This window comes from Rhinolophus sinicus, chromosome 8 (genome assembly GCF_057876585.1).
Source record: "Rhinolophus sinicus isolate RSI-liver-muscle chromosome 8, RSI-T2T, whole genome shotgun sequence".
Lineage (NCBI taxonomy): Eukaryota > Metazoa > Chordata > Mammalia > Chiroptera > Rhinolophidae > Rhinolophus > Rhinolophus sinicus.
The window spans coordinates 59,215,359-59,240,673 of record NC_142508.1 but is presented as its reverse complement, the minus strand read 5'-3'; the positions used below and the strand labels follow the sequence as shown (position 1 = coordinate 59,240,673).

Sequence of the window (25,315 nt, the reverse complement as noted above, 5' to 3'; positions counted from 1 at the left end):
CTTTCAGTCCTTTCCCATATTTATACAAAAATTAGGACTATAATTAGAATTGTGTATAGAGAATTGATTCTCATTATTCACCACAGTTATGTTCTATAAAGTTGACGTGCACACTGGATTAGCAAATGCTGAACCATTGCTCCTCAGGCCTCCTAGCATAACTGTTTTTGTCAACCAGTCAATACATAATCTTGTTTTTATGTGTGATTCTGTTTATACATACCTTACTTAATATATACTGTTGGCTCATTAACATTGAATTCATGGCCGGCAGCAATATAACTCATTCCTGAATGAAGCTTATCTAACACACATATGATGTAAAGGCACATCACGGGCCTCCCTGCCCTTAGGAACACTAGATAGCATTTTATTACTATGCTTGGGGCCTTTTAAGTGGCAAAATCACCAACAAAAACAAAAATGTGAGAAAACCATGTTTACAAATGAGATCTGAAACAAGATGCATTGCCTTGTTTGACTTCAGCTGTGAATATGTGTACCAATCAACTCATATTTTTCTCTGCCCGATGCATTTTTGTGAATAACTCCCAAAGTGTCCCAAGTATTGATTTTGGGGTTCTAAATAAATTATGACCAGTAGGTAAATTTTCAGATAGAGAATCAGCAAATTATGAGGATGAACTTTGTAAATAATGGTTTTTGCATATTGCTTTGTTTTATAACTTTTCATTATACTGGTAAACTTGCAATATTCATTATAGTCTCTTCAAATATTTTTGTAATGATTGTCTTGATAGTCTTTGCCAAATATTGTACTGTAGTATTATAAAAGATGATTACATAAAAGTGTATAAAAGCAGATAACTCATTTTTTGGGGTATAACCTGGAATTTTGGAAAATATCTGTGCTCTTCCTAAATCCCTTCCCTTAAAACTAAATTACATGATGGAAGCAGAAAATTAGTCCATGCCAAATAATTAAAAAATTTTAACCATTTAGGATTGTCCAAAGTTGGGAATTTTGTTCTGTCTATTGAGGCCCTAAGAAAGAAAGATAATAAAGCACCATTTTCCCTGTATAGTAGGGGTGTCCAAACTTTTTCAACGTTTTTTACCAAGGGCCGTATGTGGTAAAATACACAAACAGCTGGGCCACTCACTCGAGGTAAAGTACGTATTGCCTCATCTGGTTTATTTAAGTAAACTAAATATATTTTTGGAATTTGCTGCACACCAATTAACAATGGATTGTGGGCCGCAGTTGGCCCGCGGGCCACAGTTTTGATACTCCTGCTGTAGAGGATATCGATTTCCAATTTTTCTCCTTTTCCTCTCTTCCTTTTTGTTTCCTTTTATTAATAGATAGACTGTTGTACTTGATTGAGTGATACGTATATTGCTGTTTCTAACCAACTGCTTATATTGCTCACCGCTGAGAGATCTCTTTGAACTGATTTTATCTCCCGTAGGTGGTGGATTAAATGATGGGCAGTGGCATTTCATCTCCTTATCTGCCAAAAGGAATCACCTGAGTGTGGTGGTGGATGGCCAGGTGGCCTCTGCTTCTCTCTCCCTGGGGCCTGAGCAGATTTATTCCGGTGGCAACTATTATTTTGGAGGTAAGAGAAGAGGTCAGGTAATATGGACAATTGAACATATTTTCAGTTACTACCGCTGTGTCTTGGGGATGGCATCATGTTTCACCTAATGTCAAAACTGTGGAATAATTTCTCACTTTCTTTGACCATGGAAGTGTTGAGTTAATCAAGATGACAACCTATGACCTAAAACGTATTTCTTCATGGTGGACTTACGTTTATGGTTTCTACAATGAGATTAATTGCAATGAGGCCACCCTCTTCAGTTCTTACTTTCAAACTTTGTTATATTTTCCTAATGGTAAATGGTCCTTAGGTGTCTTTTTTCTAATTTTGTGGGACAATTTTATTCTAGCATTTTCCTGATCATGTCTCTTAGCATCTCTGGAACATCCTTATTGCTACTACCCAGTACAGAAGGGTAATATTATGCCAATGGACAAATAATCTGACTTAATAAGCCATGGAAAGCTCTTCTCTTTGCTAAATGATAATGCACTAACTGATACATTTGATGAAATTTGGGCTCAGCCTTCAACACCAGGCCATCTCTCTCAAAGAACAAAAACAAATGAAGCACTTACCTGCCCAATGGATGTCTGATTGAACTATAAGATTGGAAAGGAAAACTTGGGAATGGAAATGAATCTATAGCATTGAAAAATTAAAATAAAATGTTATTTACCATTAGAAAGGCAAAGTAGTAAAACTGTTTACTACTGTAAAACTGTAATAAGACTTAATTCTTCTAATCATGACTTAAGGTGTTGCTTATTGTTGTTATTTTAAATTTTAATTGTTACTTCTGTCTAGAGTTACTTTTGTATTTGGTGCAAAGCCCAACATTTATTATTCATCAATAAAATACAAATTCCTTTCTAAGACTTGACTGTAAGCACATAGATCATGAATCATTCACCTGATATTAAGAGCGAACAAACAAACAAAACCCTACATAATCCATTACTGTGAAAGGCTGCATAGTGCCAACAACCTTAAAAGATATAATTACTTCCTTCAGTAAGATTTGTACATTTCTGAACCAAGTTGTTTATAAAACCTTATAGAATATATGATTAATTTTATGGCAACCAATTGGAACACATTCCTTTAATAGATGGTAAGATATATAGACCAACTTACCCAAGAGCTTTCACTTCAAAGGAAAAGATTTAGAAGCACTATCAGATAAGGGGGAAAAAAACAAGCACATTGTTGAATGATGCAAAAAACAAACAAAAAAAGTGCTAAAAATAGTAGACTGGATAAAAGTGTAAATCATGAAAATAGAATTATCTGTCTTAAAGTATTTTATGTCCATGTTAAGGTTTAACAATGCCTACCTATTTTTTGTAGACATTTTTATTCATATCCATAATATTGTATAGTGAAATAAATCACGTGCACTCTGTAATATTGATTGTTTTTATTATAATATAATATATATACACCATTATATTTAAATAAACTTTTAATTTTTGAATAATTTTAGATTTACCAAAAAGTGGCAGAGATACACAGGGAGTCCCCACACCCAGTTTCCTCTATTGTTTACATCTTACATTATATATACCATTTAAATCTAATTATTTTTTTGGAAAATACACATACATCTCTACATGCATTTCCCATCTTAAGAAAGATAATATTACCAACATCCATTTCTTCTTCTAGGATCATATCTTTTCATCTCCCCAGGTACACACTGTCTTGAATCTGGGGTTTATTCTTTCCCTCATGATCTTTATAATTTGGCATTTATTAAGATGTTTTGTTTCTAAGTTTTTAAACAATATACTGTGGAAGCTTTCATAATAAAATTACAACTTCAGCATTAAAAAACAACAACAACCAATCTTGCATTTACTTAGATATGTCTGTTTATTCAGTCATCTATTCAGTTGGTACCAGAATATGTGGGATCTTGGCATGAGATTCTGATTACTAAATACATGCCCTACAGACTCCGGGGCATCCTAAGATTTCCAGAGCTAAGAGCAAGGGTCTAAAAGAAAACAGGAGGTCCTCTGTGGCTCCTCTTCTCCCTTTCCTTTCAGCCTTGTGCCCCCAGCACCTGGCAGAGGGGTCTGTCCTTCTGGAAGCCCGCTTTGGGCTTTTGGGCTGGGAATTCTGCATTCTGGGCGAGGACTGGAGAATGGGGAGAAGGTTCCGAGTGGGTACATCACCTTAACCTGTGGGGCCTCCTAGGGCCATGGGCAAAAGCATGACTGGAGGATGGCTAGAATAGGGTCCCCTAAAGTGCAAGACTGGCATAGGGGCCCTGATTGCCTGAATGGTACTGGCAATGGGGAACCAACTCTCCCCAGTTTTAGCACAGAAACCTGGGAATCCTGCAAACACCATCCCCACCCCAGGGCAGACTATGACAGTTGGTCTCCCCAGAAACCCTGTTTTGTATAGATGAGAATCCCCTTTATTACTAGGATCTGTTTTATGTAGGTGAAAGGCTTTTCTTAGCTAGTTAATTCTTCAGCCAGTTTATCTGCTAGTAAATAATATCTCACGTTCTAGACACTTCCCGTCAGTTCTCCTTCACTTCTTTTTAAATTCATCTGCAAGTTTCCAGTTATCTTGTCAGCAAACAGTCAGTCTAACCTGGCTGTGGTGCTCTACTGCAAAGGAGCAGGGTGTTCCAACAGCCTTGGTTGCATCTCCATTCTAAGTTACATAGAACCCTGCAAGTTCAGGAGCAGCCCACACCAAACTCCACCATCTGTCCATCATTTTACCCTTTTCTCTGCCCCCCTCAAATGCATGCTTTTCAAAAAGTCAGGCTGTATCATGGTCAACTTTTCTCATTTATAAGTTATACATTTTAAATCTGGGTTTTCCAAATTGAGGATGGATGTCTAGTTTCTGTATATTCCCCTATGCAGTCTTTTGTGCTGTTGACTAACACGCTGTACAGCACAAGCTAGAGACACCAGGCTGTGTGCAGAATTCTCACACCCATGCTCGTGTAGATCAAACGTTATCCATCCAGTGAAGGGGCTGCCTCACCATGAAGTCAAACCCGACATCTCACTTCTGGCACAGTGACACACAGTGATAATTTATCTGTCATCCTCAGAGGTGCTTAACATGCTGACTGCCTCTGGTAATGGATCTATCCATTAATTCAGCATTAAGTATTCCCCAGAAATCTTCATATTTTAGAACTTTCCTCTCAAACGGGTTTAATGCTGAACTTCCCTCTGCTGTTGCATTATATTAACTTGTAGATGCCTGTCATCACGGAGTAATGAGACTAACCTGGCTTGAACCTTTCTTTGTTCTTAGCATCTCTTGCTGTTAAACACTGTGGTTAGGAATATGAAGTACCTCATGGTGTGAGGGTGTGCTTTCTGTAAAGTTCCATGACCTTTCCTTGTGACTACAAGTTTTCTTAGTTTCGTTCCCTACAGGCAGATTGCACAAGTTATTTTATTCTGCAATAGTTTGAAATACGTCAGGAAACACCTCCTGGAGAAAAGGAGATTAGCAGAGCTGTTTATATTCCTGGCATATTGTAGTTGCCCCCAAATACTATTGAACTATTATCCTCTCAAGTTTTATTTTAACATTCTTAATTGGTTAATAAGTCATCTAGAAAACATACAGAGATATAGTAACCATATCCTACACCACAGAAGTAATTTAAGCACTGAAAATGTGTATAGTACCATGCACAAATAAATTGATACTCACAAAGCGTTCATTACCTTTTCTTGATGTACTAAATTTGAAACGTCATCATCTCCATTGGTTAAAATATAACATTTCAATGTATCCTATAACAGTTTTGACTATGAATCTCGCCTTGAATTCCCATGTAAATGTATTTTGTTAGGAAAATAAAGCATTAAGGATAAACATATTTAGTCAAAATATTTAATTATATTGGAAATTTTCACGTAGAAAAGTAGCATGGACTGTGCAGAATTAGGAAGTTGCTGATTCATTTCTTATTCTTTGAAATTTTAATAGTGGTTGACAGCCATAACAACAAAGAAAGATTAATGAAAAATGCCTAAGTGAAATACATGAGTTCATACTCCATAAAATTATTTATTTCACTTGGATAGAGAAACACTTAGAATATCATTAAACCCCAGACAATGATGGTCAATATTATAGTTCTTTATTGTTTAAATAGTTAGTAACAGGTCTTAGATGTTAAAGAAAAAATCAATATAAATGGAACATTCTTTTATGAGGCAAAGAATAAATAAGAACAAATAGTAAAATGTTTTTGACATTAAGTCATTATAATTTGTTAAATGCATACGTATATGGCTCTTAAATGCATATGAAAATAAAGCATTTAATTAAGTAAAATAGTTGGTAACTTTATTCCAAGTCAATAGAACTTCTTTTCCAAATAGTTAACTTTAAATATAAAGGTATTTTACCAATATTAATTTACCTTTTCTTATCTACAGTGCACATTTTCATCCTTTATATTCTTCTTTTTGTGTTCCAAAAGACTAAGTTCCTACATTTAAGTTATATATTGTATAATTTAATACTGCTGACTAACATGTTTAGGCCTCTGGAGCTAATATATGCATACATTTTAAAATTTGGATCAAGTTAATATCCCTGCACATGACTATTATATAATAACAGTAGTCATTTTCTGTGAATCCTATGATAATAAAGAGAACTACTTTGTAGGAATTGCAATTTGTTATTTAGATCGAACTAATGATGACTACAATGGGCTTTTTCTCCCTCTTTTAATTTAAGAAAATAATCAAATGCCTATTTTATTTTTTTCATGAAGCATTCTATCGCACTGAATCCTGACTCATGATATACCCTGGTTTTATTTAGTTTTGTTTTGTTTTCATCAGGTTGTCCTGACAATTGCTTTGGATCCAAATGGAAAAATCCTGTTGGTGGATTTCAGGGCTGTATGAGACGCATTTCTATCAGTAACAAGATGGTAGACCTGATTTCAGTTCAGCAGGGGTCTCTTGGGAACTTCAGTGACCTTCAGATAGATTCATGTGGAATCACAGACAGGTAAGGACCATCTCACTTCTTTTTTGTTTGTTTGTTTTTCGACCTGTCCATTGTTGAATGTTTGGCAGCAGATTAAAATTTATATGTAAAACATTTTTTTCTTTCCTCCTTTCTGCCATTACCTGTTACACAGGAAATGGATTGTATTCACATTAGAACTAAGAAAACTATGCCTTTACTTTTATAAGTCATGGTTGCAATGATTCAATTTAGATAGAAGACACGTGACCCTCTTATTCATATGTGCACATGCTACCAATTCACTAAAGATGATGTTGATGCTTCTATAATTTTAGGTGGGTATAAGTGTATCAAAAATAGATCAATAAACTCAATAGCTTAGGATATTCTAACAGTAATATTGATCATAAGGTACCAATAAATCAAGAGACCTATCTGGTACTGTTATCAAGCTGACTTTTGCTTCCCTGATGGCTAATATCTTCAGAGGCATAGAAATTTAACTGGTTGCTATGCTCCTAATGTGTAAAACCCATTACTATTTTCTGTGCAGGGAATATGAAAAAGAACCCTTCCTCTCGAAAAGTTTGGAGCTGCAGTATTGATGAAGGTGTAAGGCTGATCCAGTGGTTTCAGTAGGAATTCCAGTACAGCACATGGTAGTGCAAAATTTGGGAGTTAATTGTAGTAGACAAGCAACTTTTAGCCTGATAATTGGTAGTGAATAATTTAAAAACATTTTTAGGCATGGTCAACTTGAGCCAAATAATCTTTCCAGTCATGCTTTAATATCAAGGCTGTTAATTTTAGTAAATTTAGTTCAGTTGGAATGTCATCAACTGTTACGAATTTTAAAAGATTAAACAGTGTGACAAACTTAGCCCCCATCCTGTAGTAGTGTTCAGTATATATTTTGAATAAATTCATAAATTCTGAGTTTTAAAAATAGCTTTTTATTGTATGCAACATTTTATCAACATAAACACTCATCTGTTTATATCTGATGGACCATGTAGTCTATCAATGTCTGTTGATCCTATTTTGAACACTAATACATATTGTTATGTCTACAAAATATAATTATAATCTTATTTAGCAACAGATTAGAAGGACACCATTTCCTCTGCAGGAATACACATTTATTTATTTAACCCATTTTGTAGATAAAACAATCCTTTCTAAATGAAAGATGGTATGTAAAGGGAGAATTTAGACAATAAACCTAAGTTGGCTTGGTTTGGGGATTAAATGGAAGTGACCTTTTCCATAGTTAGAGCCACACCAGCTCTGGAACCTTAATCCCAGTTTTGAAGAGGGCATATAGCCAGGGTCCCTGGATATGCTCCCCCCAAGTGGGGGACTCACTCACAGAGGCGGGTGGCCCCCACCTCCAATGGGTAATAGCCATCAGGGACCAGTAGGGAGATTTGGTCATCCACACCATGAATGATGGTGATGTTGACTGTCTCAGATTGCAGAAAATTCTTTGGAGACAAGCAGATCCATACTTCTCCTTTGTGGCTACTCTGAAGCTACCATTTTACACAAGGAGTCCATATTGCCTGCTTTCTGGAGGCACACACTTTAAATAGAGTAAGACACAGCACAACTAGAGAATGTATGGTTTCAATATCACACCTCAAAAAGACTTCAGAAATAGTGAGCAAATTATGCATAGGTCTTGACTACACTTTTTTTTTTTAAAGAAAACGACTTCAGGCTAACGGTCACCCTAACAATTTGTTTTTTTAAAAAGCCACAAAAATCAAAGTAACTTTTACATTTGTATACCTTTTAAATTTCCAAATATATCTCCAAACTCATTTTTTTGTACTCAGAAGAAAATACATACAGTTGTCCCTTGGTATTCGTGGGGGATTGGTTCCAGGGTCCCCCACAGATACCAAAATCCATGGATGCTCAAGTCCCTTATATAAAATGGCGTAGTGTTTGCATATAACTGATGCACATCCTCCTTTGTATTTAAATCATCTCTAGATGACTGATAATCCATAATACAATGGAAAGGCTGTGTAAATACTTGTTACACTATATGGATTAGGGAATGATGACAAGAAAAATGTCTGTGCATGTTCAGCGCAGACATAGCCATTCTAGGCCTGAGTACATAGTACATACATATCAGCAACACTACATTTTCTTCCCGAATATTTTCCATTCCCGGTTGGTTGAATCTGTGGATACAGAACCTGTGGATACAGAGGGCTGACTGTATTTATTTATCTTGGTTTTACGTGCTATACCTATTGACATAGCTTCCAAAGCATTATTAAATAGCACATTAAAAAAAAATCTGTATACCACGCTCTGTACTAAGCATTTAACATGAATTAGTATTTAAGTGTGTATGTGTGTGTGTGTGTGTGTAAGGAAGATGTGAGTGTGTAAGGACTGTGTGAATGTATGTGTCAATGACCTTACAAGTGTGCGTGAGTGTAAGAATGGTGTGAATGTGTGTCTGCGTGTGCATGTTGTACAGGTTAATGTGTAAGGAGTTGGGCGTTGTGTGGGCAAGGGTTTGTGCAAGTATGTAAGGAGCTTTTGGATATGTGAGTGAGTTTATGAGTGTGTATGTGTATGAGAGACTGTGCAATGACTGTGTTCTAAAATTAATTTTAAATTAATTAATATGTATGTAAATTAATCCTCACAAAAACCCTAAGACCCTGTTCTTAGTAGTATTTATTTTTTGTAAATATGGACCCAGATACACAGAGAGGTTAAATAAACTGGCTAAGAAGACAGGGCCCAGCATCAAATCTAAGCCCTCTGGTACCAGGAAATGTCTACTTGTCATGCCATACAGTCCCCCTGGGTACACATTAACATTTATTATGGTTAATATTTAATCTGTGTATAGTAAACACATAATTTTATGGTTTAATAAATTGTAATTAAAAACAAACAGGAACATTAAAATATATTTTAAAGTGTGACAGGAATGAAAACAATGTAGTTCTTTTTTTTACTGTCACTAACTTAAACTTGGATCAAACTCACACTTATACAGTCATTCATATACACTCTTTACATGTATAAACTAACATAGTCATTGAGCAGTCTCTCACACACGTACACACTCATGTGCTCACTCACATATTTAAAAAGCTCCTTACCACACATAGTCCTTACACACACCCTCCTTTTACACACATCCACACACCTCCTTACACGTTACCCTTACACGTGTACACTCACACATGTACACTCTCACACACCTTCACCATCTTTACACACCCACCCATACACTCAGAAGATCATTCCCACACTTCTTACACATGCATATCTTCCTAATGGATAGTCACACACACACACACACATGCACACACACTCACCTAGAAACCCTTCTCCTTGTCCTCTGTGGACATACACCTACAGGACAGGTGGCCTTAAGTCCATGAAATCTGGGTGGGGGATGGCTGAAGGGTGAGGGCAGTCAGTCCCATGACGGAAATGAGGGTAGAGCTACAAAGGGAGCTGCCATCCATGTCCCCCTGTCCATGTTCCCATGTCTTGGCAGAAACCCAAATGGGGCTGGGGCAGGGATGACAGTGATTAGGGCATCAATAGTTACTAAGTTCCTTGGATCTAAAGCACTTATTAAACAAAAGAATTAGGTATATCTTTGGATATCAACTTTTAAAGAATATCCACTGATTGGGGAAGGTCAGCATCTCAGCCCTGACATCATCTATCCTTTCCCAAGTGCAGTAAGGCAGAAGGTGTGGTGTGTCCCTGGTCTCAGATGACACCAGAGCTACTGAGACTCCTGACAAGAATCGAGGCTGCTATGTCACAGCATTCACCATGGCAACCTCAGCAGGCCCAACCTTTAGACCTCCATCATGCTCTTCTCCCAGTCCACCCCCACCACCAGTCCTTGGGCTTGGGCCTCGAGCCTCCCTTGCACCATCTCCCCTCAGGCTGGTCTTTGTCCTCCCACCAGTCCCCCACTCCCTCTCCTTCCCCCCCCCCCAGAAGCCCCTTAATCCTTTCTTTGTTCCTTCTCCCTTATGCTCACATGTGGTGCTTATTCCCCTGCTGACAATTGATCTGAAGATCATGGGGCTGTAATATTAAAGACCTAGCTTGTTTAGTTGGGAGAGGAAGAGGGGTGGGGTAGGGGTGAGGGGCTGGTTCTTGTTGGTTTCATAGTTTTGAGGAAGGACAGGAGATTTGATTTCAGGTGGTCACCATATCCTAGGACCCCCTAGACACCAAACTGTTCAATTTTTCTAAATGTAATAATCTTAGATAGAGTTTTACTTCAATATCATTAATTCCGGCCAAGTTTTACATTGTGTGAAAGTATTTTGAAATTTATATTGGAATGGACAGGAAATCAGGATAAACCAAAATCATGCACGTCACTTCAGTTTTGGGCACGTTGATGTACATATGCATTTGTTCAAGTTCACAAGCAATGAAAATAATGATGGAAACATCTAAGGAAAACGCTAGAATAAAATGGGTTGATGGGTTGTTTTACTTTGTATTGAAGTAACTACTGAAGAGACGTGTACAATACAATTGTTTAGGATGATAAAAGTAAAACTTTATGGTTCCAACTTCCGGGAGAGAGATTTATATAGGGGGCCATCTTGGGAAGAGCTTCTTTTTGCATGTGGGCGGCCGGTCAGAGGTGTGTGTCTTCACCTTGCTGTGGCGGTTTTGTTTCTTCTTCTTTTCCTGAATAAACCTTCTTTTGGTGGACTACCTGGAGAATTATTGTGCCTGGTTGAATAGACAATATAGTGAGAATTAGCACTTCACCGTGCAATGTAATTTGCCATAGGCAAGAAAAGTCAAATAGAACTACTATATGATGAATTTAAATGAAATCCAAAATCCAGTCTTTCTCACTGTAATTAAAATATGTGAAAGTCAAGTCTGACTAACAAGAATCAAGGATAATGGATGTGAATCTTTTAGTAGCTGATCAATTAGAAATAGCACATGTATAACAATAATTAAAGATTTATTCTTTAGAATTTTAGGCATAGCTGCTTACTTTAAAATATAGTCTCAGGTCTGTTAAAGAACAGACTGTTATATCCTTTTCTGATGACCAAGTAGGATTGTTATTGTTTTAATTTTTAAAAACTTCCCTCTTCTAGATTGTTATTGATTTGAAATGCTTAAAATATTGAATACGTCATGAAATGTCCTTTGAATGGATTCCTATGAATCTATAAAAATGCTAAAATATATGTAAAGTTAATTGGCATGGAAAGATGCCAATTATTTATTCTAGAATTTTTAAAAGGCAGTTGTAAAATAATATGATTGTTATAATTAAATATATACATACACGTATATACACACATATATACAATAATGTATATGTACATACAATAATGTATATCGTATAACACAATAATGTATATGTATATACAATACAATAATGTATATGTATATACAATAATGTATATTGTATAATGTATATATAAACACAAAGACATAAATATGTATGTTATGGTGGTAATTTTTATATATTGAGATTGTAAACTATATTTCTTTTCTATTGTTTCCCAGATTTCTGTACATTCAACATCTATTTTTTTTTTATCATCAGGAGAAATTAATAACATTATTTTTAGTTATAGTTGAAAAAAATCCTGTAAACAAAACATGAAGTTCCCATGCTTCATTTTAAGAAAGGAATTTGCAGAAACCCCATCGCGAATATATTCTTGGCGGGTTTTGTAGTTTGTTTAATCTGCGATGAATGAGAACATTTAAAGCCTTGGGCTCAATGCATCATTCAGTAATTTTTTTCATAGTGTCCTAAGCTAAAAGATATACCTATCACTTTCACTTAAAAAGTGATTTAGGTCCAAACAACTTCATAAGTGTTTATGGCCTAACAACTTGGTAACCCTTTAAAAAAGATTATTTATATAAAACTGAAAGCACCAAACAAACAAAACAAACAAACAAAAACTCATAGACACACACAACAGTTTAGTGGTTACCAGAGGGGTAAGTGGGGAGAAGGGGGTGGTAGTAGGGGGAAGGGGGGGTCAAACGAGAGGTGATGGAAGGAGAACTGACTCTGGGTGGTGAACATACAATTCAATATATATATGATATATTATAGACATATACACTTGAAACCTATACAATTTAACTAACCAAGGATACCCCAATAAATTTAGTAAAAATTTTTTAAAGATGATATATGTATATATGTAATTTTATACACATATATGTAATTTGAAAAATATATTTTTTCAAATTATATGTAACTTGAAAAAATATATATAATTTGAAAAATATTTTTTCTTCATTTTTTAATTAAACGCATTATTTAGTAATTGTACATGTTTGCTGTTGGGTTTTGTACAACTTTTCAAAGCTTGCAATCAGTTCAGATATTGCCACCTTCATTTTCTGTTCAACATTGACTTCACATAGTACTTTTTAAAAAATTTTATCAACGACTAAAAGTTCAGCTTCTCAAAAATAAGATGTCATTAAAAGGAATGTATTGCTATCTAATGTTGAAGTTGAACTACTTCAATCTAGCAAGTCACACACTGACAGATCTTGAAAATTTAAATATCCTGGGAGCCCCTGTGAGTTCAGTTCAGCACTTACAGCACCCTGATACACTGCTTGGAATTTGTGTCTACATCGCAGACCTTCAGCATTCCTGGAGGTACTCACCAAATGAATAAAGATGTCCCTCCCTCCCCCTTTCTTCTCTCCTGTCCTCTTTGTTTCTTCTTCCTTTAAATATTCAGTGCAGTGGTAAATCAGTCTGCTTAAATATTGTTATTTTGTGTAAGCTATTGATGTTTTTGGCAACATATTGAGTTAGCGTCATGTCACTTAGGGAAAAGAAGGGGCTCTACTAGAGTAAGATGGTGAAAATTAAGGAGCCACGACTACCTGAGAATTGGTTGAAATCTGGTGAATTTATCGATCTAAGGTTTAGTTCTGTGATTAAAGTACCTTAACAACAGACTGGATGATCATTAGTCATGTTAAATTTACTCTTGATGTTACTGTTGACATTCTTCTTTCACTTGTCCATGTACACATGATCGATATTTTACGATACCTCTCAAAGTGAAAAATAGTGATTGTGTTTGCACCTTCATGCAGGTGTTTGCCCAACTATTGTGAACATGGAGGTGAATGCTCCCAGTCCTGGAATACCTTTCACTGCAACTGTGCTCACACTGGTTACAACGGAGCTACTTGCCACAACCGTAAGCTGAGCACACCTGCTTGCTCTCGCCTCTCTTCTGATTTCCTTGTTCCATTTCCCCACTTCATTGCCATGTGTCTATATATGTCCTTGTATGTGCAACCATGTATTGGAATGTACACCCCTGAATTTTAGCATCCAGTTGCTTTCTAGTTGACCTAAGTCATTTAATCCTCATCACCACCCTAGTTGGTGGGTACTATTATTATCCCTAATTTACTCATGAGTTAACAGGGAGAGATGAATCACCTTGCCTAAGGCTTTGTAAATAATTGAGCCACAGCGAGGATGTGAACACTTGCAGTTATGCTCCAGAGCCTGGGATTACAATCAATGCACTTTTCCTCTATTATAAATCATGCAGTTTTTTTTTCCGATGAAATGTTTGCATGTGTTGTAAGACTCACACCATTTTGTTGTCCAGTTGTTTGGTACCTACGCTGAGGAGACCCAAGCGCGTTAGTTACAGTCATCAGCCTCACCCTTCTCTGTCTCTTTACTGTATGCTGCTTTGTACTCCTGCCAGAGAAGAGATTGGAATCTTGGGCTCCCAGTCCTGGGGGCCCCCAAGGGGCCTCTCAGAAGTCCTGTTCAGGGCTGCAGCCAGAGTCATAAGGGGCATCAACTTACATATTGCCTCATAAGATCGTGAAGAATGTTTGCTGTTCCTGAAGTCACACCTCAGTGTAACCAGAGGCCACTTGACCCAGGTCACCCAGCTAGTGAAGGGACCGTGTATTTTCATTTTCTGTGTCCTCCATCATTCCCATTGTAGTAACTAACTCAAAGCAGGAAGCTAATTGAATGTATTTTACTTGACTAATTTTTGTCTTTAATTGTTATTAATGACTGAATCTAAGTATAAACCCGAACAGCTCTAAGGAAAAAAAAAAGGATGATAAATAAATAAGATATTTTCGTATGTGGCCCACAATTTGACCCAATCATTGAGAAAACTTATTAGATTCTTGAGCAGGTAGTCTAAATGAAACTGAAGGTTTTGTTTGTTTGTTAGTTTGTTTGTTTTTGCTGATAACCATTCTTAGGAATGGGACCAGGAGGATAAACCTAGTTATAGTGAAGCCTTCACTATCTTTAGCATGAGTAGAGGGAGGGGCAGGGATGGGTCTTTTAAAAACTATTATGTTGCTTTGTGTACCTGAAACTAATAAAAAATAAATAAGATTTTTAAAACAGTTTTATTAGAAAATAGTATATCAAACAATCAAGTTATAAAATGTCAAGCAATAGACATGGAGCAAAAGTACTCCCAATTACCCTATCTGATCCTGTGACCTTTCTAACAGCCACTCTCAGTGCAAAGTTATGTGTGCATCCTGCAAACACCTTTTAAGGAGTTTATGAACACAGGTGTGCACATATAGATGTGTATGAATTAACCATTTTTACATGCCTGCTTCACTGCAAAAAGTACAAATGTGACTGGAAAGCAATCCACTCCTATATTTCCTTCTATATAATATATAATAGGAAAAAATAAAACCATCAGATTATAGAGGGGTGGAGAAGTAATTTGGTATGACTATATGAAATTTTTGTAACACTGAGTAAATTAGTTATATTATTTTATATTAAAACATAATTTTCAAAAATTTAGAATGCATTAGGGAAGGACATTCAGGGGAAGATTTACTTCTCATTTCACAGAATACAGAGGTTGATGGAAATTTTCAGTACACTTGGCCAAGTATTCAGTGAGATTATGCATCATATACATGTATTAATATCAAACCTTGTACATGGGAAATACATAATCATATAATTAAAAAAACATCCAATTATGGATCAAAACACTTTGAGATCAGTTGGGGACAAATTTCATATAAATATGTTTTCTGCTTTGAATTTTAATTATCTTGAATTCTCATTAAAGAGCATTAAGGAAAGCTTCTTTTGTAAATTACTTTTTAAATTATTGATGAGGAGCTTTGTAAACCATATTTGTTTTATATAAAAAGGGTTTTATCTGTAGATAATTTTATGTGAGAAAGGAAAATAGTTACAACATTATTTAAAAGTTTTCTATTGCATAATCATTGGGAACAGGAGATTATTTAAGGAGGTTACACTATTGTACTTCAGATGTTAGGTTATTACAAGGTGATACAGAATTAGGAATTTCAAAATGAATATTGAAAGATCCATTTGGATGGGTTTCCAAAATTATACTTAGAAATGTCTTAACATTTAAAATACCCACCTTCTCTTTTGTTGTTCTATCAACTGTAAAAATAAATTTTTATTTTGACTGAATGATCTCATATTCCTTTAGTGATAAAAAAATAATACCATAAAATACAATCTCATTCTCCTTTTTTTTTTTCTATCTAACCTACTTTCATCCATATGCATTTTCAAAAAGAAAATGAGTTTTGTTTTAAAGTATGTTTTACCTTTCCTTCTGGTCAGTAATGTACATATTAAATTTTAAAACTTGGAATATTTTGTGTCCAAATTAAAATTTAAGAGATTCATTTTATACTATTCCATTTATGATGATCCATTTTTTTGTTTTTATTTTTTCCCAGCTATCTATGAGCAGTCATGTGAAGCCTATAAGCATAGAGGAAATACTTCAGGGTTTTACTATATAGACTCAGATGGAAGTGGTCCCTTAGAATCATTTCTTCTGTATTGCAATATGACTGGTGAGTTAAATCAACTTTCATTTAATGGTGAAATTTGCATGAATACTTTAAACACAAAGTTAAAATGAAGCAAGTAGAAAGTGGACCTAATTTGCAATTTGATTAAAATGTATATTGTTCAGCAGAACTAATGTAAATCTTTATAAAATGGTTTAATGACAATGATTTAAAATGTCATTTTCCATACATGTGGTATGTTTATAGAACATCTAGTAATAAATGCATTTTACGAAGTCCCAAAACAAAAAGGATAGGCTTTATTCTCCATGAAGACTGATGTATGTGAAAGCTTTGAAAAATATTTACTTTTTAAATTTTGGTAAACATGAAGTTTATTCTTGAATTTTTTACTTACATGTATTTAAATAGGAACTAATAGTCGTGGAAAAATATGTTTCATTAAATTCAACATCCATTCATGATAAAAAAGAAAATGAAAAATCAATCAATTACAAATAGAAGGAACTGACCTTAATTTGTTGAAGAGTACCCACAAAAAAACCTTATAGCATATAACCCAGTTTATGGTGAAATATTGAAAACTTTACCCCTGTTACCAGCATTAACACAAGGATGCCTGCTATACCACTCTCTTCTCCATTGTATTGGAGTTCTTAGCCAGTGCAATAAAGCAAGAGAAGTGAATGAAAGATATAAGTACCAGAAAGGAAGAACTGAGAGTCTACAATATTTGCAGATGACCAGCTATGTATTGAAAATATTCTAAATAATCTAGAGATATTCAGAATGGTTACTGGATGTCAATTAATATAAAAATTAATTTATTTCTGTATATCAGCAGTAAGCAATTAGAAAACGAAATTTTAGATTTTGTTTTTAATAGCATCAAAAATCTCAAATATATGATAATAAATCTAATGAAAGATGTGCAAGGCTTCTTTATAGATTAGTATAAAATGGTTCTGAGATAAACTAAAATCCTAAATAAATGGAGAAATGTAAAATTTTCATTGATGAGAAAACTCAGTGTGGTACAAATATCAATTTTCCCCAAGTAGATGTAGACTCAATACAAACCTCAATTAAAATTCCAGCAGCACATTTGTTTGTTGGTTGTTGTAATTGCTTAGGTGAAAACAAGCAAGCAGTTTCTAAAATTTATCAGCAAATTTGAAGGGACAAGAAGAACCAAATTAATTTTGAAGAATAGGGACTCAACTCCACCAGATATAAAGACATCATACTGAAAGGCTAAGTAAAACAGCGTGTGATAGGCACAAGGATAAACAAGCAGACCAAAGAAACAAAATATAATAGAAGAGATCAAGATTCCTTTGCAACCAGTAGTCCTGGGGGAAATTGTATATAAATGTTGTAAAAAGGAAGCTTGATGCCTTCATCATCAAACTCAGTGGATTCTAGATGAAGTGTGTTATCCAATATAGTAGCCATTGGCAAAAAAAGTACCTATTTAGATTCAAATTTAATAAAAATTAATTAATAAAAAATAAATGAATTGAAACAAATGTTAGAAATTTAAAATTAAATTAATTCATGAAAGTAAGATTAAATGTCAGCTCCTTAGTCTCACTGTCCACATTTTAACTGCTCAATAGCCACCTATTCCATCATTGCAAAAGGTTTACATTGGGCAGTGCTGTTTCATGAAATCAAAGTTTTGTGGAACAAAACAAGCAGAAGAGGGAAATATTAAATTGAAGGTGTTGCAGAGGTGGGTTCTCAACTTGAAATCAGGCAGTGAATATCTGGGGCAAGAGCCTTCCAGGCAAAGATGCTAAGTCCCGAGATGTTACCAAGTGTATTCAGAAACCAGCAACAAATCCAGTGTTGCTGGAGTATGGCAATTAATCAAGGAGTAATAGGAGAGTAGGAGAGAGTCAGGTAGGGTGGGGGCAGGAGGGGGAGAGTCATGGGATCCTTACAACAAGGTTGTAAGTTCTCTGGTGTTACTCTGAATGAGATGAGAAGACACTGAGAGTTTTAAGCAATGGTGGATGCAATCTGACTTCCTTTCGTAGGATCACAATTGCTCCTGTGTTGGGAAATGCCTATCTAGGAGCAGGGGTGGAAAGAAGTTGGGAGACCATGTATATACTATGGGTATACACACATGTACACATATACAGTATAAAATATATATGTATATGACTATTTATATCTGTATATCTATCTATCTATCTATCTATCTATCTATCTATCTATCTATCATCTATCTATCATCTATCATCTACCTATCTATCATCTATGGAGTTAGAAAACTTGTTTGGTGACCAGTTTAAGAAATGCAGGAATCCAGGCAAAAGCTGAGGACGGTGGCTTGCACTGGAGAATAGCAGTGCAGATGGGGGAAGGAGGTTCGATTTTCTCCTTGAATACATGTGTGGTGTGAGAAAACAAAAGGAGCCAAAAATAACACATTTTGTCTTGGGCAATGGGAGTGGTTGAGTTGTTGTTGTTTGAGGTGTGGTCAGAAAAGGTTTGAGGGAAAAGATCAGGAGCTCAGTTTTACACATTTTGAGTTGGAGGTGCCTATTACACATTCAAATGAGATGCTGAGAAGATGGTTGAGTACGGGACCAACAGTTCCTTTGTATTAAAGTGTAATTCTAAGCACTGCAGGTGGAAGTCAAACCTGGAAACAGATTTGGGGAAAATTATTAGTGATTGTGTCTTTAGAGATTTTTCGTATCACACAACCAGATGGCTTCTCTTTGCTCTCACAGCCATTGAGGACACTGCCTGTCTTGATCCATTCTGGATGCTGTAACAATACCAGACTGAATGGCTTATAAACAATAGAAATCTGTTCTATTTCTCATAGTTTTGGAGACTGGAAAGTCCAAGGTCACGGTGACGGCATAGTTGGGTGAAGGTCCTCCTCCAGTCACTGACTTCTCCTTGTATTCTCACATGTAATTAAATACCTTCAAGCATTCCAAGATAAAAGATACAAAGAAAATCTCTTTTGCATGGACATTTTCCTAAACACTGTGAAAGACTGAAAATTTTTCCCCAGAGTATTCTAACAATAATTTAAAAATAATTAGTCATGATAATATGAATCCCAGTGTCTGTCCCTATTCTAATGTATGGGACTTTTTTTCTCTTACACTAAATCCATTGCTTTTTCTATAATAGAATCATTTTATATTCGAGAAGTTTCTCATGATCAAACCTTGCATAAGGACGATTGTTTCAGTGGGGAGAAAATGATGAGCTATAGCAGTGGCTTTCAAACTTCTGTGAAAATAATTTGGTGGCTTAAAATAACTCTTTGTCCCTGCACTGCTACCAAGACTCCTGGGTTTAGTTTTACTAAGTTTAGAGACCAAGGGCTAGATCTCTACTCACTGACAGGCTCCCCTTATGATTCTGAGATAGGGGCTCCTGAGACCATTCAGTGAGAAGGCTGGAGAGTATAGGACTTGTAATAAAATTATTTTTACTTCAGGGATTTTAATCCTAAAGGCCTTCTTAATAGCTGAGAGTTAATAACTAACTATCATTATCCAAATGCAGACTTGCTTACGTTGTTTTGCTCCAGAATGTTCTTTCCTTTCATCTCTCCAGCTTTCCTTGACACAGCACTTCCTACCTGCTCTTCTGCTCTTATGGTCTTTATCACATCTATCACCCTGGGTTATTAAGTATGAAGGAACAGAAGCTCTGCAACTGTGTTGCTTAAGCAGCATGTTTTTTTTTCTCTACACTGTTATCACACTAAAAAATAGCAGTCAGCCTAAGATAAATCAAGTTCTTAATTATTCAGTTCCTTTACATACAGTTTATATTATTGGAAATTTCCTCAGGGAGAGACACCCGTAGACCCAAAGTGTTTTTCCTTTCTCTCTTTCTTTCTTTCTTTCTTTCTTTCTTTCTTTCTTTCTTTCTTTCTTTCTTTCTTTCTTTCTTTCTTTCTTTCTTTCTTTTTCTTTCTTTTTTTCGTCTCTCCCTCCCTTCCTCCCTCCCTCCTTTCCTCCTTCCCTCTCTCTCTCTCTCTTTCTTTCTTTTTTAGTGTATTTATTAAATTTGATAGATTTTTATGTCTATTTCAGATCTCTCTTCTTACCCATTTCCCCGCGTCTCCTTAACAACTCCCTTTGCATTTGGTAAAGGATAATTTTCAAAAATAAAAATAAAATCATGGCTCTTGCACAGATATAAAACTATAAGCTAAAAAACACATTTTAAAGGTTTTGTTTAACACATACTACTAATGAGAAAACTGGTAAGATGTTACAACCAGTTCAAAGGAGAATCCAAAACACAGACACATATTATCAGGAATATTGAAATGAATATGCAAATGGAAGCAAAACTAGCTTCTTTCACAGTAGAGGAAGGAAGTCAATCGAACCTCTCTCTACCAGGTAGAAATTTCCTTGTCTGTAGACAAGAATTATGTGTTGTAAGGAAACTTGCTTTTCAAGAGAGAAAAATCTGGAAGCCTGTGTGAAAGGATAATTAATGTCTTGGAAGTTAGAAATAGTGAATTTCTCTGGAGAGATTTAAAGGCTTATCTCCCCCAGAAGCATTTGCTTACATTCTAAGAGTGATAAAAACCTTAGGATTTATGCCTGCTCTCCTCTCTCACTCTGTGGAGGTGAGGGAAAGGTATGCCAGCCATCCTCCTTAAGTGCCACATCTTGTAATTTTGGGGTGCAGCTCTAGCACGTACAGGTGCATCTAACATTCACTGTATGAGCCCTTGAAAACTGGGGTGTGGAGAGTAGATGCGTCTAAGATTCTCTGTGGGCAAATGGTCTCTGACCCAGAGATCTCCTGTGTCTTAGTAGTATATACCTATATCTATATCCATACGTAGGTAGGTAAATATAGATACAGGTAGGCAGGTAGATAGACAGATAGATAGACAGAATTTGTATATGAGGCAAGATATTTGATTTGCAAGTAGGATAATATCTCATACCCTTCACAATTTTAGACTTAACATTATTTTGCAATTCTATCAGTTACGTACAATTTAGAGTTATAAAACAGCTAAAAGGCAATGAAGGTCTCAGAGACACCATAGAATCAGAATCAGATAATCTGGAAGGTTATGGCCTAGCCTGGACAATGCATGGTTTTTATTCATTCATCTGTTCATTCCATCATTTCTTTAACTAATGTCTTCTCCTGTGTGTTTCGCCAAGCCCCTGTGCTGTGTGCTGGAAGTACTATGGGTAGCAAATCGGAAACTATCACTCTTCTTATAGACCTTACAGATGAGTGGGAAAGACCAATAAAATCAGTCACAAAATACTGAACTGCAAATTGTGATGAAGTCTGTAACTTTTATAGTTGTAATTTCTAAGTAGGTGTTTGTAGAAATATCAGATAATACCCTTGTGTCTGAAAGAACAGTAAAGAGGCTGTAAGTTACTGGTTTTGAGAGATTCCCCAGTTAGTAAAGTACATCAGCTGTGGAACATGGCTGCTGGGCACTCATTGCCATTGCTTGGAATCTGAGGCTGATGATTTCATTGTCTCTGCTTTGCCCTGGAAATCTCGATTATCTAATAAGTGCGGCATCTGTTTAACTTCCTGCATTGCAGCACTTTTATTAGAAAAATAAAATCACTTACAGAAACGATCATAATGTTGAAATTTTAGAATTTCCAAAGGAAACATTTATATGAGCTGCCCTTTAACGGTTGTCACGCGCGATGATGGCCTTGAACCTCCTGCAACAACTTAAAGGACCTTTAGAATCATGTGTTAATTGTGAAGCAGTGAGTACTAAACTATAGGGAAGTACCCCTCTGTGTGACCCAAAAGCCAGAGAGACAAAGCTTTCAAGCAGGTTTATTGTCCCGTTCTTTTGGCAGCTGCTCAGCCAGAGTTGAGCTGCTTCATATGTGCCATTGATTTACCAGAAAAGATGAATCGTTTTACTGAACAACAAAAGCAGAGCCCAGCAGAGCCTAGGCTAACAGATTTGCCTCGTTAATAATCTTCCACTTCTAACAGCCCAGGTTGAGTTGGCTAAAATTATAGAACTTCAAACCTACTCTATTGCTTACTACATTCTGCCACTTTATTTTCTGCATTTTGAAATGGAAGCTCCGATTGCCCCTGACTTCATGAAGGGCTCACAGATCCGTGTCAGATCTGTCACTCAGATCTCCTGAAGGTGTCTACACCGTACTGCTATGTGGCCAGCCGCATTTAATTTCATTCGCTTATGTATCACGGCCTCTTCAAGGAAAGTATTTTACTGATAAAGCTCTTTAGTGAGCTGAAATGCATGGCAGAAATAAAAGTAACAGCTATTGTTTCAGAGAAAAATAATGATCAACACGTAGAAAGCAATAAGGCTGTCAAATCGGTGTGCTATCTCATGTATTTAGCAGGCCTCTCTGTTCACACTTCCAGGGACCAGAAGAGGGCTGGGAGTGAAATTTCTCAAAGTATACCTCCTCCTTCTCTTGGTTTGATTGTTGAACCATGTGAATGTATTAGCTAAAAAGAGGGGTGGAGTAGATTCTAGCTACTATTTTCCTCCAATTTGGAATATTCTTCTGTAGTACAGAGAGTTATGTGACTTAACAGCACATATATACCAGAATTTTGACAACTTCCAACTTGTTTCTTACCTATTAAATCAGAGGGCTTTTGATTCATCTGTTTTTGTGCCTGAATATATCACACTAAATATAATACGAAGTCTTGCTGGAAAAGTTAAAGGATACATACATTCTGCCCAGCTTCTGTTACAAACATTGTAGGATTTTTTAATTTCATCCAAGTACTTTTGGCAATCAGCATGATGGACATGTTTGGACACGTTCAGGTGCCAATAGTGATCACTCTAGTAAATACTCAAAGTTATTTATTTATTTATTTATTTTGTGTTAGCTGAGTTGCCAATGCTGAATCAGATGTGTCCAGTTCAAAAGAGCAACTTCCGGTTGCATTGCATAACTATGCAGATCACATGACACCAGAATGAATATTTCAAATGTGGTTTAAAAAGAAATAGAAATATACTCATAATTAAATGTCTGAAGAGACGTACATATAGGCCACAAAAATTTGACTTTCTTTTTGCGGGTAACATGCATGACTTTTAAGACTAGAAAAGTCATTGCTTACATTACATAATTTAAAATATTATATAAATTCTAAGATGTGCTTTTGTTTTTATACATTGTAACATCTCTGAATTCAGGGTGTATCAACAATTCATAATGTTTCATAATGATAATAGTTAGCTTTTTTTTTTTTTTCTTTCTTTCTTTGAGGAAAATAAAATAATGATGGCTCTTTAAAAGGTTGAATATCAGATTTGATGAAATGAAATACACCTCAAAAATTTAATAATCAGTTTTCCTAATGTTTTTCCCCATAAATATTATTTGGCTAAATTACATGAAAAAGTAAAATAAAATCACTGCAAAGCAAGACAATTGCATAAACATCAGAGAACAGAATCACTTCACTATAATTCAAGAATTTTAAGAGTCCATTTGTGTTGATTCTACCTCTCAGAGAGGTTTGATGACTAGAAACATTTGACTCAGATAAAAGGTGATTTTGATTTTCTTTATTTATTTTAACTTTTGCAGACTAGTGATGGTCTCCTCTCTTTCTTCCCCCATTTCTGCATCCAAGAAACTGCATGGACCATCATACAGCACAATGGCTCTGACTTAACAAGAGTGAGAAACACTAATCCAGAGAACCCATATGCTGGGTTTTTCGAGTATGTGGCCAGCTTGGAGCAACTCCAGGCCACAATTCACCGTGCGGAGCACTGCGAACAGGAGCTGACCTACTACTGCAAGAAGTCACGGCTTGTAAATAAGCAAGGTAAGTAACCCGAGGCACGTGTCCGCCCACCCGTATTGCACAGGGTGCTTAACTAGTTCCTGAGCACTTGACATCTGCCGAGGTGGTGGCATATAGCTGTGAGGGTATGTGCTCCCTGTATAGTCAGCAGACTTGTCACAGTCTGGAAATCACAGAGATGCTGCAGCCCAAAGAAAAGAACCAGGTCAATTTGCAATGAGCCTTGTTCAAAGCCCTGATTGCCTTTGGTGTCTCTTCCTGGCCTTAACCTGATAACTGTACAGAAAAGGGCTCCATTCTGATCCTCGATGAATTCACAGTGTTTGTCCCTTCTAAAGGGCAAGTAACACATCCAGCTGGTTTTATCATGGAAGGAGCTAATAAAAGTATGACTTCATTTTCTGAAAGTGACTCTTTTTCATGGATTGTTGACAGTGAGCTTGGGGGTATAATTGAAAATAAAAGTAGGTTGCTGGAAACCCAGTTTATTCAGGAGCTAGAGGAGGGATTGAAAAGCCATCTTAACTCTTTCTTTTAGTCTGCTTTTAATAACCAGTCAGCTCCTAAATCCTGTTTTTGGTTTTGTGTTTTCTTCCATTAGAACATCTCATTCTATGAGACCGTCTCAGATCCCACCAGTTCTGCCCTAGCGTAGGCCTTAAGGACCTAACTCTTACAGTTACTACAAGAACTTTCAGTTGGCCCCCAGCTTGCATCTTTCCGTATCTTCTAACCGTCCAATGTGTCATCCAAAATCTTTATGAAAAAAATTTGTCTTTAAGAAACTCTGCTTCTTCCATCACGACATTTTTCTATTGAAGGCTCTCCAGTGCCTTCCCATCTGCTGTCTGTCCAGTCCACACTCTTGTCTGGACACCAGAACTGCGTATTCTGGAGCCACCTGCTTATGCAACCGTCATGCCACTCCCCAACATACTGTTTTCTAGCAGAGAAGTCTAGCAGGTGTATTTTTCTTTAGATGTTAGAGAAGATTCTGAGACCTCTGCCCAATAAAGCCACTTTGTTAATGCTCGTTCCGGTTTGTTGTTGTAAGAGAGGTTGGAGTTCCGGAGAGAATGACC

At 36.1% G+C, this 25,315-nt stretch overlaps 1 protein-coding gene across 3 annotated transcripts in view; it reads left to right on the top strand.

The window, feature by feature from the left end:
* Positions 1–25,315, top strand: part of CNTNAP4 (contactin associated protein family member 4) — a 237,473-nt gene that overhangs the window by 154,614 nt on the left and 57,544 nt on the right. For all 3 annotated transcript variants that reach the window (XM_019710874.3, XM_074314549.2, XM_019710883.3), the window contains 5 exons: positions 1,434–1,583; positions 6,419–6,590; positions 13,683–13,789; positions 16,338–16,457; positions 24,057–24,254. In XM_019710874.3, the coding sequence (XP_019566433.3) occupies positions 1,434–1,583; positions 6,419–6,590; positions 13,683–13,789; positions 16,338–16,457; positions 24,057–24,254 (747 nt within the window). The remainder of the gene's footprint in view (positions 1–1,433; positions 1,584–6,418; positions 6,591–13,682; positions 13,790–16,337; positions 16,458–24,056; positions 24,255–25,315) is intronic.